Source organism: Pantherophis guttatus, chromosome 15, assembly GCF_059756535.1.
Source record: "Pantherophis guttatus breed Tessera chromosome 15, ASM5975653v1, whole genome shotgun sequence".
Taxonomy (NCBI): domain Eukaryota; kingdom Metazoa; phylum Chordata; class Lepidosauria; order Squamata; family Colubridae; genus Pantherophis; species Pantherophis guttatus.
In genome coordinates, this window is record NC_142077.1 from 10,093,531 (window position 1) to 10,110,184 (window position 16,654).

Genomic DNA, 16,654 nt, shown 5'->3' on the forward strand with positions numbered 1-16,654 from the left:
AGAGGTGCCAGTTAGTTTTCAAAAGGGCGATGAGAGAGATTTAGGTCCGAGAAGGGGGCCTGGTCCAGGCTGAGGGTTGTAATGGAGGTAATTGGGTTGTGTTTTCTGTTCTCTGGCGAATTTCTGCTTTCGCATGGCCCTGGAGAGGTGCAACCAGATCAGGGGTCGGCAACCTTAAACACTCAAAAGAGCCACAAAGGTCCTAACCGGAAGCCCCCTGTTTAATTCTGGAGCCGGCCGGAAGTCTGGTTCCCCCACCATAGAGTCTCCTCCTAGTGCAGAGTCCTTTTTCCTCTGCTGACCGGAAGTTGGTTTCCTCCACCATAGAGTCTCCTCCTAGCGCAGCGTCCTTTTTTCTCTGTTGCCCAGAAGTCCGGTTCCCCCACCATAGAGTCTCCTCCTAGTGCGGCATCCATTTTCCTCTACCTGTCCTAACCAAAAGCCCTATCAATTGTGGAGCCGACCCGTGGCAGGGAGCCGTAGCAGAGGGATGAAAGAGCCACATGCGGCTCCAGAGCCGCAGGTTGCCGACCCCTGAACCAGACCCTCTTTCTCCCTGTAGGACAGGGCTCTCCAAACTTTAAGACTTGTGGACTTCAACTCCCAGAATTCCCCAGCCTGCTGACTTGACCTGCTGACTGGGGAATTCTGGGAGTTGAAGTCCACAAGTTGCCAAGGTTGGAGACCCCTGTTCTTAGGACCTACTTTGGAAATGGACAGGTTTGTTCAGCTTTGATGTTAGAATAGAATAGAGTTGGAAGGGACCTTGGAGGTCTTCTAGTCCAACCCGCTGCTCAAGCAGGAGACCCTGTACTGTTTCAGACAAGTAGCTGTCCAGTCTCTTCTTAAAAACCTCCAGTGATGAAACATCGACAACTTCTGGTGGCAAGCTGTTCCACTGGTTAATTGTTCTCACTGTTAGGAAGTTTCTCCTTAATTCCAGGTTGCTTCTCTCCTTGATTAGTTTCCATCTGTTGTTTCTTGTCCTGCCTTCAGGTGCTTTGGAGAATAGGTTGACCCCCTCTTCTTTTTTGGCAGCCCCTCGAACACTAGAATACTGCTATCATTTCACCCCTAATCCTTCTCTTTGTTAAACTAAATATACCAATACTCTGTTATTAACACAATAAAGGAGTTGGAAGGGACCTTGGAGGTCTTCTAGTCCAACCCTCTGCTTAGGCAGGAAACCCTACCCCACTAAGTTGCTCCCCCCTCCTCTTTTTTGGCAGCCCCTCAAATACTGGACTACCGCTATCATGTTATCCTCCCCCCTCCCCAGTCCTTCTTTTCTCTAGACTAGCCATTCCCAATTCCCACAACCGTTCTTCCTATGTTTTAGTCTCTAGGCTTTTGATCATCTTAATTGCTCTCCTTTGCACTTTTTCCCAAAATCTCAACATCTTTTTTTGTAATGTAGTGACCAAAAACTGGATGCCGTATTCCAGATGTGGCCTTACTAAGGTTTCCTGCTGGTGTTGCAGCAAGGAAGAGAGGTGCCTGTGTTAATATAAACCCACCCATTTCCGTTCCTCCATAGTTTTTATTTCTTGACAGATATTTTAGCTGCTGAACTTCACCAAAGATTTCCGTTTAAACCAGGGGTGAAATCCAGCAGGTTCTGACAGGTTCTGGAGAACCGGTAGCGGAAATTTTGAGTAGTTCGGAGAACCGGCAAATACCACCTCTGGCTGGCCCCAGAGTGGGGTGGGAATGAGGATTTTGCAGTATCCTTTCCCCTGGAGTGGGGTGGGAATGGGGATTTTGCAGTATCCTTCCCCCTGGAGTGGGGTGGGAATGGGGATTTTGCAGTATCCTTCCCCTGGAGTGGGGTGGGAATGGGGATTTTGCAGTATCCTCCCCCTGCCACACCCACCAAGCCACGCCCACAGAACCGGTATTTAAAAAAATTCTGGTCATAAATCAAGGTCTGCCTTTATCTTCTCGCTCAATTCCACTTGTCAGTCGAGGACTAAGTCTACATGCTGTGCTCAGTTCTGGTCATTAGTTGAGGATTCAATTCTTCTCATAAGTTGAGGACTTCCGTTGTCTTCTGGGCTCAATTCCGGTTGTAAATTGAGAACTTCCTGTATCTTCTGGGCTCATTTCCGGTTGTAAGTTGAGGGCTTCCTGTATCTTCTGGGCTCAATTCCAGTTGTAAGGCGAGGGCTGCCTGTATCTTCTGGGCTTAATTCCGGTTGTAAGGCGAGGGCTTCCTGTATCTTCTGGGCTCAATTCCGGTTGTAAGGCGAGGGCTGCCTGTATCTTCTGGGCTCAATTCCGGTTGTAAGGCGAGGGCTGCCTGTATCTTCTGGACTTAATTCCGGTTGTAAGGCGAGGGCTGCCTGTATCTTCTGGGCTCAATTCCGGTTGTAAGGCGAGGGCTTCCTGTATCTTCTGGGCTCAATTCCGGTTGTAAGTTGAGGGCTTCCTGTATCTTCTGGGCTCAATTCCAGTTGTAAGGCGAGGGCTGCCTGTATCTTCTGTACTTAATTCCGGTTGTAAGGTGAGGGCTGCCTGTATCTTCTGGGCTCAATTCCGGTTGTAAGGCGAGGGCTGCCTGTATCTTCTGGACTCAATTCCGGTTGTAAGGCGAGGGCTGCCTGTATCTTCTGGGCTCACTTCCGGTTGTAAGTTGAGGGCTTCCTGTATCTTCTGGGCTCAATTCCGGTTGTAAGGCGAGGGCTGCCTGTATCTTCTGGACTTAATTCCGGTTGTAAGTTGAGGGCTTCCTGTATCTTCTGGGCTCAATTCCGGTTGTAAGTTGAGGGCTTCCTGTATCTTCTGGGCTCAATTCCGGTTGTAAGGCGAGGGCTGCCTGTATCTTCTGGACTTAATTCCGGTTGTAAGGCGAGGGCTGCCTGTATCTTCTGGGCTCACTTCCGGTTGTAAGTTGAGGGCTTCCTGTATCTTCTGGGCTCAATTCCGGTTGTAAGTTGAGGGCTTCCTGTATCTTCTGGGCTCAATTCCGGTTGTAAGGCGAGGGCTGCCTGTATCTTCTGGACTTAATTCCGGTTGTAAGGCGAGGGCTGCCTGTATCTTCTGGGCTCAATTCCGGTTGTAAGGCGAGGGCTGCCTGTATCTTCTGGGCTTAATTCCGGTTGTAAGGCGAGGGCTGCCTGTATCTTCAGGACTCAATTCCGGTCGTAAGTCAAGCGCTTCCTGTATGTTCTGGGTTTAATTCCAGTCATAAGTCAAGGGCTGCCTGTATGTTCTGGGCTTAATTCCGGTTGTAAGTTGATAATTTTCTGTATCTTGCATGAAGCCAGGGTCAAAGCAATACAACTAGCGCCATCCGACCTGCAGCTGTGGGGCAGGGTAATCTGCAGGCCCGTTCACCCCAGTGCGACCCCAATGCATTCGGGGGTCTGCAGATAAAGAGTCTCGCCGGCTCAGAGACCCCCCCTCCTCACAACAGCTGTTAGCCACCAGAAAATGTCCTTGGACAGATGTTCTTTGTGCAGGCTGCCCCGTCTCCTTCCATTGCAAGAATACTCACCTCCACCAAGAGCAAAAGGGAGAAAAAATTACTATATTTCTCCCTCTTGCTGAGTAGGCCAAGGGGAACTGGAGAAAAGACGATTAGCCCGTCCCTAATCCATCATTCACTTTCCTCAAGGTGTCTCTTTCGGCAGCTGTCAGAAGTCACCCTGGCAACTGGGGAGGGGGGTGGGGGGGAGGGCGGAACGGCTTCTGCAATTTTTCTTCCCCACTTTTAAATTTTTTAAAATCCTTTTGCCTCCGTCCCGGTTCTGTCCCTTCTGGAACTGCCTTACCTGGGAGCTCTGCATAGCTTAAAACAGGTGTGATGAAGGATGAGGCAGACAACAGGCCAGGTTGGAGCAAGGTTAGGATCCGGGGGGGGGGAGAATCCATGGGGAAGCTGTGGATAGAAGGAATTGGGGTGAAAGCAACCTTTGGGGGGGGGGATGGGTTTTTTTTTCCTGCATCTCTTATTGCGTGGATGAGGTCTTCTAAATACATCTTTTATAGGAAGGGAAGGGAAGGGAAGGGAAGGGAAGGGAAGGGAAGGGAAGGAAGGAAGGAAGGAAGGAAGGAAGGAAGGAAGGAAGGAAGGAAGGAAGGAAGGAAGGAGAGAAAGTATATGATGGTTTGATAGATGGAAGGAAGGAAGGAAGGAAGATGTGATGGATGGGTGGATGGATGGGAGAGAGATGTGATGGATGAATGGAAGAAGGAAGGAAGAATGGATGGATGGATGGATGGAAGGAAGGAAAGAAGATGTGATGAATGGATGAATGGATGGAAGGGAGGAAGGAAGGAAGGAAGGAAGGGAGGGAGATGTGATGGATGGATGAATGAATGGAAGAAGGAAGGATGGAAGGGAGGAAGGATGGAAGGGAGGCAGGGAGATGTGATGGATGGATGAATGAAAGAAAAAAGGAAGGAAGGAAGATATGAAGAGTGGATGTGTGGGTGGAAGGAAGGAAGGAAGGATGGATGGATGGAAGGGAGGGAGGGAGATGTGATGCATGAATGGAAGAAGGAAGGATGGATGGATGGATGGATGGATGGATGGATGGATGGATGGAAGGGAGGGAGATGTGATGGATGAATGGAAGAAGGAAGGAAGATGGAAGGAAGAAGGAAGAAAGGGAGGGAGATGTGATGGATGAAGGAAAGAAGAGCTGTAAATTGAGGACTACCTGTGTTGTATTACAGACTCAACCACTTGATGATAACCTTTTGTTTGGAGAAATTCCAGTACAGGTAGTCCTCGACTTACGACCACCATTGAGCCCAACATTTCTGTTGCTAAATGAGACATTTGTTAAGTGAGCTTTGTCCCATTTTATGACTTTTTTTGCCACCGTTGTTAAGCAAATCACTGCAGATATGAAGTCAGTAACAAGGTTGTTGAGTGAATCCGGCTTCCCCATTAACTGTGCTCGTCAGAAGGTTGCAAAAGGGGGGATCCCGTGACCCCCACTGCGACCGTCATAAATGCGAGCCGGTTGCCAAGTGGCTGAATTTTGATCACGTGATCACGGGGGTGCTGCCATCATCGTAAGCGTGAAAAACGGTCGTAAGTCATTTTTTTCAGTCCCGCTGTAACTTCAAACGATCACTAAATGAACTGATGTAAATCGAGGACTACCTATACTCCTCTTGCTCATACCTAAACTTTTAATCTTTTGCTGTTGATTTTGATTTTATGCAAAAAAATTAATAATATCCAAATTAGAATCACTTGTTCTGGATAACTGGAATTAAAATCCAGTTGATAATCAGTGTTGCAGATTTAAAAGGTAAAGGTTCCCCTCGCACATATGTGCTAGTCGTTCCTGACTCTAGGGGGCAGTGCTCCTCTCCGTTTCAAAGCTGAAGAGCCAGCGCTGTCTGAAGACGTCTCCGTGGTCCTGTGGCCGGCATGACTCAACGCCAAAGGCGCACGGAACGCTGTTCCCTTCCCACCAAAGGTGGTCCCTATTTTTTCTACTTGCATTTTTTACGGGCTTTCGAACTGCTAGGTTGGCAGAAGCTGGGACAAGTCACGGGAGCTCACCCCATTTCGCGGCACTAGGGATTCGAACCGCTGAACTGCCGACCTTTCAATCGACAAACTCAGTGTCTTAGCCACTGAGCCACCACGTCCCATGTTGCTAGTTACTATGTGTATATCAATAGTTTTATAATTACTTTATTTATTTATATCAGAGATGGTATTCAGCAACCTGCGGGTGGGCCTGCCTGGGTACAATCCCGTCCTATATCGCTGTTTTTTTGATGCTGCACATATGCGAGGATGGCGCGTATGAGCGAATTGCTGTGTTGTTTGACGTTGCATGCATATCAGAGGTGGGTTTCAGCAGGTTCTGACCAGTTCTGGAGAACCGGTAGCGGAAATTTTGAGTAGTTTGGAGAACCGGTAGTAAAAATTCTGACTGGCCCCGCCCCCATCTATTCTCTGCCTCCCAAGTCCCAGTTGATCGGGAGGAAATGGGGATTTTGGAGTAACCTTCCCCTGGAGAGGGGTGGGAATGGAGATTTTACAGTATCCTTCCCCTGGAGTGGGATAGGAATGGAGATTTTACAGTATCCTTCTCCTGCCATGCCCACCAAACCACGCCCACCAAGCCACACCCACAGAACCAGTAGTAAAAAATTTTGAAACCCAACTTACCACTAATGCATATATATTTCCGGTGCTGGGCAAACTGGTTGCCACAATATATGAAGTCCACTTCTGATTTATATGTTCTATTTGTATACCACCAAATCCATGCAAACTCACAGCAGTTCATAGGACAGTGAACAAAGAAAAGAACCAGAAGCAAATAAAAGGTCCACAGATGAGTAAAATTAAAAATAGCCAGTTTATTAATCCAATAACAGAAATATGCCGCTAATTCTAATCCCTGGTAATAATTTTTTTAAAAAAACAAAAAAATCCACTAAATCAAATCACAACATGCCAGGCGCTAACATGAAAGAATATAGATAAAACTAAGCCGAAAGTGAAATTAAGAAAAAGAGATGACAACACTATTTGTAAGAGTCGGGGACATTATGAAAAGAAGGGAAAGTAGATGGGAAAAAAGACTCAAGATTGGGGTGCTTTTTTTTTTTTTTTATGCTTTACAAGCACTCAGGATTTGCGGCCGAGCGTCCAGAATTAATGAATAAAAAAATGCAGCACTCGACGGAATCAATTTTTACTCCCCTTTTTTCCCATTTAACACAACATGAAATGTCCATTTTCACGATGACGTGCCTAAGTGCTCGGTTCTTGCTGACTGAAAGCATAAGAGAGAGAGAGAGAGAGAGAGAGAGATCATCTCGAGCTCCCCAAATTCAAGAAACCCATCAGAAAAAAAACACTTCATAACTGACCTTCTATTTCTTCTCCTTGCTTTAGGCTACCTCACGGTCAGTATTGAGCCTCTTCCTCCTGTGGTCGTGGGCGACGCCGTGACCCTGAAATGTAACTTCAAGACCGACGGCAGAATGAGAGAAATCGTCTGGTATCGGGTGAGTCTGCTTTCTCTTCTCAAGAGGCTCAGGTTCTTCTGACTCTTCTGACTCACAGAATACTGTGTTTCCCCGAAAGTAAGACCAAGTCTTACATTAATTTTTGTTTCAAAAGACGCATTAGGGCTTATTTTCTGGTTTTCTTATTTTGGGGGGAAATAGGGTACTAAAGGCATCCATCTGGCTGACGAGCTTAACTGGGGCTTATTTTGGGGGCTAGGGCTTATATTACGAGCATCCTGAAAAAATCGTGCTGGGACTTATTTTCCGGTTGGGTCCTATTTTCGGGAAAAATGACAAAAGGGGTCCATTCCTTTGGATTCCACCATGAGGTGAAACTTCCGTTTAATCCTCTACAAAGTTTACTGGGTGATATTTAGAATAGAATAACAGAGTCGGAAGGGACCTTGGAGGTCTTCTAGACAAACCCTCTGCTCAAGCAGGAGACCCTATACCCGTGATTGTGAACCTATGGCACATGGAGCCACGCAAGCTCAGCTCCGGCAAGCATGTGCGTGCCGGCCAGCTGATTTTCGGGCCTTTTGGGCCTACCGGAAGTCAGGAAAAAGGCTGTTTCTGGCCTCCAGAGGGCCTCCGGGGGAGGTAGGGAAGGCTGTTTTTGCCTTCCCCAGCCTCCTAGAAAGGCTCTGGAGTCTGGGGAGAGTGAAAAATGGGCCTTCTAGTGGGACCAGAAGTCGGCAAACGAGCCATTTCCGGCCTTCAGATGGCCTCTGGAAGGCCTTCCGGGGGGGAGGGGGAAAGGCTGTTTCGCCCTCCCCAGCCTCCTAGAAAGGCTCTGGAGCCTGGGGAGAGCGAGAAATGGGCCTACCTTGCCATCACATGCCAAAAGTGGGAGGAGTGTGGGGGGTTCACGCACACATGCACAGGGGGCAGTGGGCATAGAATTATGGGTGTGGGCAGGTGCGCGAGCGACCTCCCCGCACTCCCCCCACTTTTGGCACGCGATGGCAAAAAGGTTAGCCATCACTGCCCTATACAATTTCAGACAAACGGTTGTCCAATTTCTTCTTGAGAAATCTCCAGTGATGAAGCACCCACAACTTTCTGGAGGGAAGCCCTTCCACTGATCAATTGTTCTCACAGTCAGAAAATTTCTCCTTAGTTCCAGGTTGCTTCTCTCCTTGATTAGTTTCCATCCGTTGCTTCCTGTCCTGCCTTCAGGTGTTTTGGAGAATAGCTTCACTCCCTCTTTTTTCTTGGCACCCCTCAGATATTGGAACACTTCTATCTTGTCCTTCTTTTCATTAAACTATTCCTAGTCCTTCTTTTCATTAAATGAGACATGCACAATTCCTGCAACCGTTTGTCATATGTTTTAGCACCCTGTCCCCTAATCATTTTTGTTACTCTTCTCCGCACTCTTTCCAGAGTCTCAATATCTTTCTTACATCGTGGCGACTGTTAGGTAATAGTTATTTGTCTAACTAGTTGGTCAGGCAATATATAAACCAACAATGGATGTTTGCAGTCAGAAAGGTATTATATTGCTTTAAGACTATATTGCATCATCCAGTATCCTGATTGGCTAAGCTCTGTAGCCAATGTACTTAAGGGAAGTCAGGATCATGGCTTGTGTGGATACTACACCATTTTACCTGCTTATTTGCTGTAACTCTCTACCTGATCTCTCTGCATGATCACTGTTTGATCATAGCTACATGTTGTTTTATTTATTGAATGTTTTGAGATTGAACTTGTTCCTGTTTTGAAACTCAAGAAGAACTGTTTTATTGTGTATGACTACAACTGGTAAGAAGACTTTGTACTTGAAATATCCCTGGATTGATCTTTTAACTCTCGTCTTATCTGTGTATGACTTGGATTGTTTTTGGATTTTCCTTTACTTTTTCTAAAAGTAAAAGACTACAACAACTCAGTGTGTTTGTATGTTGACTGTGATTGTTCGCAACCACTCCCAGTCACTTTTCATGCGTTTACTCAAAGGGTACTCTGCTCAATAACCTACAACATCGGTTATGAGCCAAGAATATCCTTAACAGCGATGAAAACTGGATGCTGTATTGCAAGCATGGCCTTACCAAGGTCTTATAAAACAGTACTAACACATCACTTGATCTTGATTCTGTCCCTCTGTTAATGCAGCCTAGGATTGCATTTTTTGGTGGGGGGGGCAACTGGCTCAGTACAATGCTGGCTCATATTTAACTGATTGTCCACTAGGATCACACCCTCAAAATTCATGGTTGAGAAAGGGTGGATCTCCAGACACTGTCACACTCTTGTTTCCAATGGACCTCAGCTGGGGCTGAGGAACCTCTAGCAATCCACCAGTTTCCACTCTTGCTGTAGCTGTAACCCAAAGGAAGAAGGCACCGGCTGGAAAGAAACACCATGGGATGCTTGAGGGAACATCTCTTTATAGAGGGAGGTGTCACCTTCTTCCTCTTTGACAAGTAAGGTTGGCGGGTAAATTTCGTTGGATTGGCCTTTTGGCACAATTCTCAGCTCCCAGAGTTAGCATAGAAAGTCGTGATCCCATTATCTTTTGCATGTTGCACACCTCTGAATTTTACCGTCCCTTCCCTTCCCTTCCCTTCCCTTCCCTTCCCTTCCCTTCCCTTCCCTTCCCTTCCCTTCCCTTCCCTTCCCTTCCCGTCCCGTCCCTTCCCTTCCCGTCCCGTCCCGTCCCGTCCCGTCCCGTTCCATTCCATTCCATTCCATTCCATTCTTCATTTCAATATTCTGTTCTGTTCTGTTCTGTTCTGTTCTGTCGTACATTCTATTCTATTCTATTCTATTCCATTCCATTCCATTCCATTCCATTCCACTCCACTCCACTCCACTCCACTCCACTCCACTCCATTTTAGTCTTCATTCCAATATTCTGTTCTGTTCTGTTCTGTTCTGTTCTGTTCTGTTCTGTTCTGTTCTATTCTTCATTCCAATATTCTATTCTATTCTATTCTATTCTATTCTATTCTATTCTATTCTATTCTATTCTATTCTATTCTATTCTATTCTATTCTATTCTATTCTATTCTATTCTCTGCCCCGAATGTTTGCCTCCTTTTAACAACCGGTGGAGTTCTCTGGCTGACACCCCCACCCCCAACACACACACGTAAATTGTCCTGCGTCTATTAGCAATCTGTGTCAACATTATTTAGTTTTGGATCAACTGGATGGAGTCAGAAGGCGCCTTATCTGCAAACCCATTAAATTTTCAGGTTGTGGACGGAATTGAAAACCTGCCTGTGTATTTGATTGCCATTCAGCCTTAACTCTTGCCCTCAGTGATTTCTTTGGCCAACCTTGAAAAAAAAATGAGAAAAAAAAAATTGTTGTTCTGTATCTTATCACTTTGCCCCTAGCAATCTCTCTCTCTCTCTCTCTCTCTATATATATATATATATATATATCTATTTAGAATTCAGTTGTATTCTTGCTGGCATTCCGTGCAAGGTCATTTCTTCCAAAATGGAAATATTTTCAAGATGCTTCGATTTGGAAATAACTCAATCCCACCCGCCATCAGATCAAAATGGCAAAATTGGAGCAATTGTGTGAATTCAAAAGAAGGGGTTTAGCTGATTTGTACGCCCTCGACGCCGTGGTGCAAAGAAAAAAAAAAAGGTTCGGACCAAATTAGGCGTTTATTCAGCATTTCTTTAATCTGCCCATCGACAGAAGTGTTCTGGATAGATGATAAAGATATATATATATGTGGCAGTAACAGCAGCAGACTGCACCGTGGAGTGGAATGCGAAAAAGGAACAGAGCATTTAATAGCCATTGTGTCTTTAGAATAGGAGCTGTTCAAATAGAATGGACCAGAATTGTTGTTCTTATCGTTGTCAGTTGCAAAGTTGTGTCATCGCGACCCCATGGACAACGTTCCTCCAGGCCTTCCTGTCCTCCACCATCCCTGGAGTCCATTTAAGCTCACGCCGACTGCTTTGGTGACTCCATCCAGCCATCCCCTTCTTCTTTTGCCCTCCATCTTTCCCAGCATTCGGCTCTTCTCCAGTGAGTCCTTCCTTCTCATTAGGTGGCCAAAGGATTTGAGTTTCCTCTTCAGGATCTGGCCTTCCAAAGAGCAATCAGGGTTGATCTCCTCTAGGACTGACCGGTTGGATCGCCTTGCGGTCCAAGGGACTCGCAGGAGTCTTCTCCAGCACCAGAGTTCAAAGCACAATTGCACAGTTCATGTAACCGTTCTTCGTATGTTTTAGCCTCCAGTCCCCTAATCCTCTTTGTTGCTCTTCTCTGCACTCTTTCTAGAGTCTCCACATCTTTTTCACATCGTGGCGACCAAAACTGGATGCAGGATTCCAAGTGTGGCCTTACCAAGGCCTTATAAAATGCTATTAACACTTCACGTGGTCTTGATTCTATCCCTCTGTTGATGCAGCCTAGAACTGTGTTGGCTTTTTTGGCAGCTGCTGCACACAGCTGGCTCTTTATTTATCCACTAGGACTCCAAGATTACTGCTATCGAGAAAGGTACCACATATACTGTCCCTAGTGCATTTTCTTTTTCTTTGTCATTTGTCTGAAGTGGTATACCTGAAGTTTTCTGCCTGAGCATGGGGTTGGACTAGAAGACCTCCAAGGTCCCTTCCAACTGTTATTCATTGAAAGGCACCAGATAAGAGATTGGATCAGTGGTGAAATTCAATTTTTTTTACTACTGGTTCTGTGGGCGTGGCTTGGTGGGTGTGGTGTGGCTTGGTGGGCGTGGCAGGAGAAGGATACTGCAAAATCTCCATTCCCTCCCCACTCCAGGGGAAGGATACTGCAAAATCCCCATTCCCCCTCCCACTCCAGGGGAAGGATAATGCAAAATCCCCATTCCCTCCCCACTCCAGGGGAAGGATACTGCAAAATCCCCATTCCCCCCCCCACTCCAGGGGAAGGATACTGCAAAATCCCCATTCCCTCCACACCCCAGGGGAAGGATACTGCAAAATCCCCATTCCCCCTCCCACTCCAGGGGAAGGATAATGCAAAATCCCCATTCCCTCCCCACTCCAGGGGAAGGATACTGCAAAATCCCCATTCCCCCCCCCACTCCAGGGGAAGGATACTGCAAAATCCCCATTCCCTCCCCACTCCAGGGGAAGGATACTGCAAAATCTCCATTCCCACCCCACTCTGGGGCCAGCCAGATGTGGTATTTGCCGGTTCTCTGAACTACTCAAAATTTCTGCTACCGGTTCTCTAAAACCTGTCAGAACCTGCTGGATTTCACCCCTGGATTGGATGCAATGCAACAGAAATATTGTAGGATGCCATTATGGGCCATCAGATGGTGGCTTCTTCATATAGACTAACTTCCTTATGGTCCATCATGGTCAGGAAAGATCATCAGACGTCTTCCACGAGTCTTCTGTTTGATCCATAAAACTGGCCCATTCTAACCGTCTTTAAAATTGTTTGTAAAGCCAATTTAGGGAGGAACTGTTGTGTGCGTTGGGCAGCTCTATAAATTCATTTTAATAAATCAAATCAAATCCTCTTGTCTATATGGTCCATGCAGCAGCTCGGATTTACATCCATGCCCTTTGCAAAAGATGAAAAGTGTTGCCGGGGAACATGTAGCATAGAGTCGTAACAGTCACCTCATTAAAAGCGAAAGCAAAAAAAAAAAATTAAAATTAAAATACCGCCAGCCCTGTTTGCAGAACTGTGAATTGATGGTGATAATTAACCGCTGCGGTGTTTAATAGGTTATCCAGATCGGTTAATTGATTGGACAACTCTTTGGAGAGACGAAAAAAGGGGTCAGGTCATTATTTATTTATTTATTTTCAGAGATGATGCATTGTTTTTCATATCCGTTTTGCAAATCTTAAACTTCCTTAGAAGAGCCGTTCTTTCATCTGTCTGGCCGAAGGACAGATCTGTTCAATATTATCTCCCAAAAGGCATTAGATACGAGGGTGGATGTTTGTATTTCCCCCTTCCTTCTCTTATTTCTTAACCAATTCTATGCAAACTTAAGCAAGAATTTAATTAAGGTCTCATTTAAACTTCCCATTGCTAATAGTAATAAAAGAAACCTGTTGCAACTGATAATTTTGTTGCTGGGGTGAATAAATTGTCACTTTATGTGTGAGGGATAAAAAGAAAGATTTTTTTATTTTTTTTAAATATCTTCGCTCCTAGGTAGTTGGGTGGATATTGTGTGGATGTTTAGGGATGGAGAACTTTTTGCAAGCCTCTTGCAAATCTCCTTCTTGTGTCAGGGTTCTGACGGATCCCCTAATTTAGGGGTGGGCAACTGTGGCCCTTTTACAACTTGTGGACTTCAACTCCCAGAATTCCTGAGACAGCCAAGCTGGCTCAGGAATTCTGGGAGTTGAAGTCCACAGGTCATAAAGGGGCCATATTAAGGCCTAATTAAATCATGAGCCTCGAGCCAAGCTTCAAAAGAAATCCAGTTACTTATTAGGAGCTTCATGTGGCACGTTCCCAAGTGAAGCCAACTCTGACCCCATGTAATTTACACCCCAATCATGACCCTGTTTCCTCCTTCCCCCAGGGTGTGTCATCAATCACATTCACCAATGGAGCAATTTCCCGGGTTGTAGAGATCACTCCCCTCCAGCCGCTTTGGGTAACCCTGGGAGACAGCCTTGAGAGAGCTATGTCTGGAATGTACTTCTGTTTTTGGCTGCTGTGCTGCTTCGTCGGTTTCCCATCCCCCTTGCCTATGGCAACTCGAGAGCAGGCGAGGGATGCTTTGCGAGTTGACATTTTGTGTGTTTGTGTGAGTGCCGTTTTGGCTACTTTAGATGCCAACAATTGCCATCCTTGAGTGAGGGTGCAAATTCTGAATTGGCGTATTATACGTCCCCAAATTTTGCTAATCTGCACGATTCTACTCCTGGTGGTCTCCCGTCCCATTGAATTCAGTCCATCGACCCCCATCCTTTCTCTTGTGCTTCAAGGCTCACAGATATGAGTGTGCCCCCAACCACCCCGATATGCATATGCATAGCTATCCTTTTCCTCCACTCGGTTGCTGTTCTCGGTAATACTGGATTAGCCTGCTTTTCCCTGGAGAAAGAAAAGTCGTTTCTGTTTTGCATAATCCTTTTCCGGTTTGGAAAAGCATTGTCGTCTGGCAGTAAGATAGGTGTGTGCGTGTGCACGCCTGTGGTGTGAGTGAGTGTGCAGGGGACACAAATCATCTTCACACACTGAGTAGTGAAAATAGGAGAGGTAGATGAAGCAATATTTTTCTATTTTTAATCTGGAAACAGAAGGAGAGAGGGGGGAGGGAGGGAAAGAAAGAAAAGAGAGAGAAGGAAGGTAAGGAAAAAAGGAAGGAAAGAAAGAAAGGCAAAGAAAAAGAAAGAGAGAAAGGGAGAGAGAGAGAAAGAAAAAGAAAGAAGGAAGGAAAGAAAGAAAGAAAGAAAGAAAGAAAGAAAGAAAGAAAGAAGAAAGAAAGAAAAGACGAGAAGGAAGGGAGAGGGAGGGAGGGAGAGAGGGAAAGAAAAGGAAAGGAAGGAAGGGAAAGAAAGAAAAGGAAGAAAAGAGAGAGAGAAGGAAGGGAAGGAAAGAAAGAAAGAGAAGGAAAGAAAGAGAGAGAGGAAGGAAGGAAGGAAGGGAGAGGGAGGGAGGGAGGGAAAAGGAAAGGAAGGAAGGGAAGAAAGAAAAGGAAGAAAAGAGAGCGAGAGAAGGAAGGGAAGGGAAGAAGGAAGAAAGGAAAGAAAATGAATGAAAGAAAGAAAGAAAGGGGAAGGAAGGGAGAGGGAGGGAGGGAAAGAAAGGAAGGAAGGGGAAGAAAAAGGGGAAGAAGGAAGGGAGAGGGAGAGAAAGAAAAGGAAAGGAAAGAAGGGAAAGAAATAAAAGGAAGGAAGAAAAGAGAGAGAAGGAAGGGAAGGAAAGAAAGGAAGGAAAGAAAAACAAAGGAAGAGAAGGAAGGAAGGAAAGAAAGAAAAGGAAAGAAAGAAAAAGAAAGAGAAGGGAAGAAGGAAGGGAGAGGGAGGGAGGGAAAAAAGGAAAGGAAGGAAGAGAAAGAAAGAAAAGGAAGGAAGAAAAGAAAGAGAAGGAAGGGAAGGAAAGAAGGAAGGAAGGAAAGAAAAACAAAGGAAGAGAAGGAAGGAAAGAAATGGAAAGAAAGAAAGGGGAAGGAAGGAAGGAAGAGAAAGGAAGGAAAGAAAAGGAAAGGAAGGAAGGGAAAGAAAGAAAAGGAAGGAAGAAAAGAGAGAAGGGAAGAAGGAAGGGAGAGGGAGGGAGGGAAAAAAGGAAAGGAAGGAAGGGAAAGAAAGAAAAGGAAGGAAGAAAAGAGAGAGAAGGGAAGAAGGAAGGGAGAGGGAGAGAAAGAAAAGGAAAGGAAGGAAGGGAAAGAAAGAAAAGGAAGGAAGAAAAGAGAGAGAAGGGAAGAAGGAAGGGAGAGGGAGAGAAAGAAAAGGAAAGGAAGGAAGGGAAAGAAAGAAAAGGAAGGAAGAAAAGAGAGAGAAGGAAGGGAAGGAAAGAAGGAAGGAAGGAAAGAAAAACAAAGGAAGAGAAGGAAGGAAAGAAATGGAAAGAAAGGAAGGGGAAGGAAGGAAGGGAAAGGAAAGGAAAGGAAAGGAAAGGAAAGGAAAGAGAAAATTGCGACTCTTTCTAACAAATAAAATGGGCATCTTAGCTGCCTTCTCCCTCTCTCCTTGTTGTCATCGTAGCCTCCTTCCTGGAGGGCAGGTTGGCCAGCAGAGTTTAGAAGAGGCCAATTATGAGGAGCTGAACTTTCTGGGCTGCCAGGTTCCCACCGAGGGCAAATCTCAGACTTAAAGGGAGGGACCGCTTTAACCGGTGCCAAGGAAGCAGATGGCGAGTGCTGGGCTGTGTTTGGCCACAGGTGGGAAATTGCATTTTTGAACATTGGTGCCAGGCTGCCGGAATATTTTGTTAAGGAGTGGAAACACACCACGCGATTCCTCTGCACGCAGGGAGTAATTTGGCTTGTCCTTCCTTCCTTCCTCCTTTCTCCCTCCCTCCCTCCCTCCCTTTCTTCCTTCCTTCCTTCTTTCCTTCTTTCCTTCCTTCCTCCATTCATCCATTACATCTTCCTTCCTTCCTTCCTCCCTCCCTTCTTTCCTCCCTCCCTTCTTTCCTTCCTTCCTTCCTCCATTCATCCATCATCCATCACATCTCCCTTCCTTCCTTCCTCCCTCCCTCCCTTCTTTCCTTCCTTCCTTCCTCCTTTCTCCCTCCCTTTCTTCCTTCCTTTCTTCTTTCCTTCTTTCCTTCCTTCCTCCATTCATCCATCACATCTCCCTTCCTTCCTTTCATCCATCGATCCATCCATCACATCTTCCTTCCTTCTTCCATTCATCCATCGCATCTTCCTCTCTCCCTCCCTCCCTCCCTCCCTTCTTCATTCCTCCATCACATCTTCTTCCCTCCCTCCCTCTCTTCCTTCTTTCCTTCCTTCCTTCCTCCATCCGTTTATCCATCACATCTCCCTCCTTCCCTTTCCTCCAACCATCCATCACATCTTCCTTCCTTCCTTCCTTCCTTCCTTCTTCCATTCATCCATCACATCTTCCTTCCTCCCTCCCTTCCATCCATCCATCACATCTTCCTCCCTCCCTTCCTTCTTCATTCTTCCATCACATCTTCCTCCTTCCCTCCCTTCCTTCCTTCCTTCCTTCCTTTCATCCATCACATCTCCCTCCCTCCCTCCCAT

General features: G+C 46.1%; 1 protein-coding gene across 3 annotated transcripts in view; it reads left to right on the forward strand.

Moving 5' to 3' along the window:
- The window catches only part of IGSF21 (immunoglobin superfamily member 21), a 255,051-nt gene that overhangs the window by 126,095 nt on the left and 112,302 nt on the right, over nucleotides 1-16,654 (forward strand). For all 3 annotated transcript variants that reach the window (XM_087879094.1, XM_087879093.1, XM_087879095.1), the window contains one exon: nucleotides 6,878-6,990. In XM_087879094.1, the coding sequence (XP_087735220.1) occupies nucleotides 6,878-6,990 (113 nt within the window). The remainder of the gene's footprint in view (nucleotides 1-6,877; nucleotides 6,991-16,654) is intronic.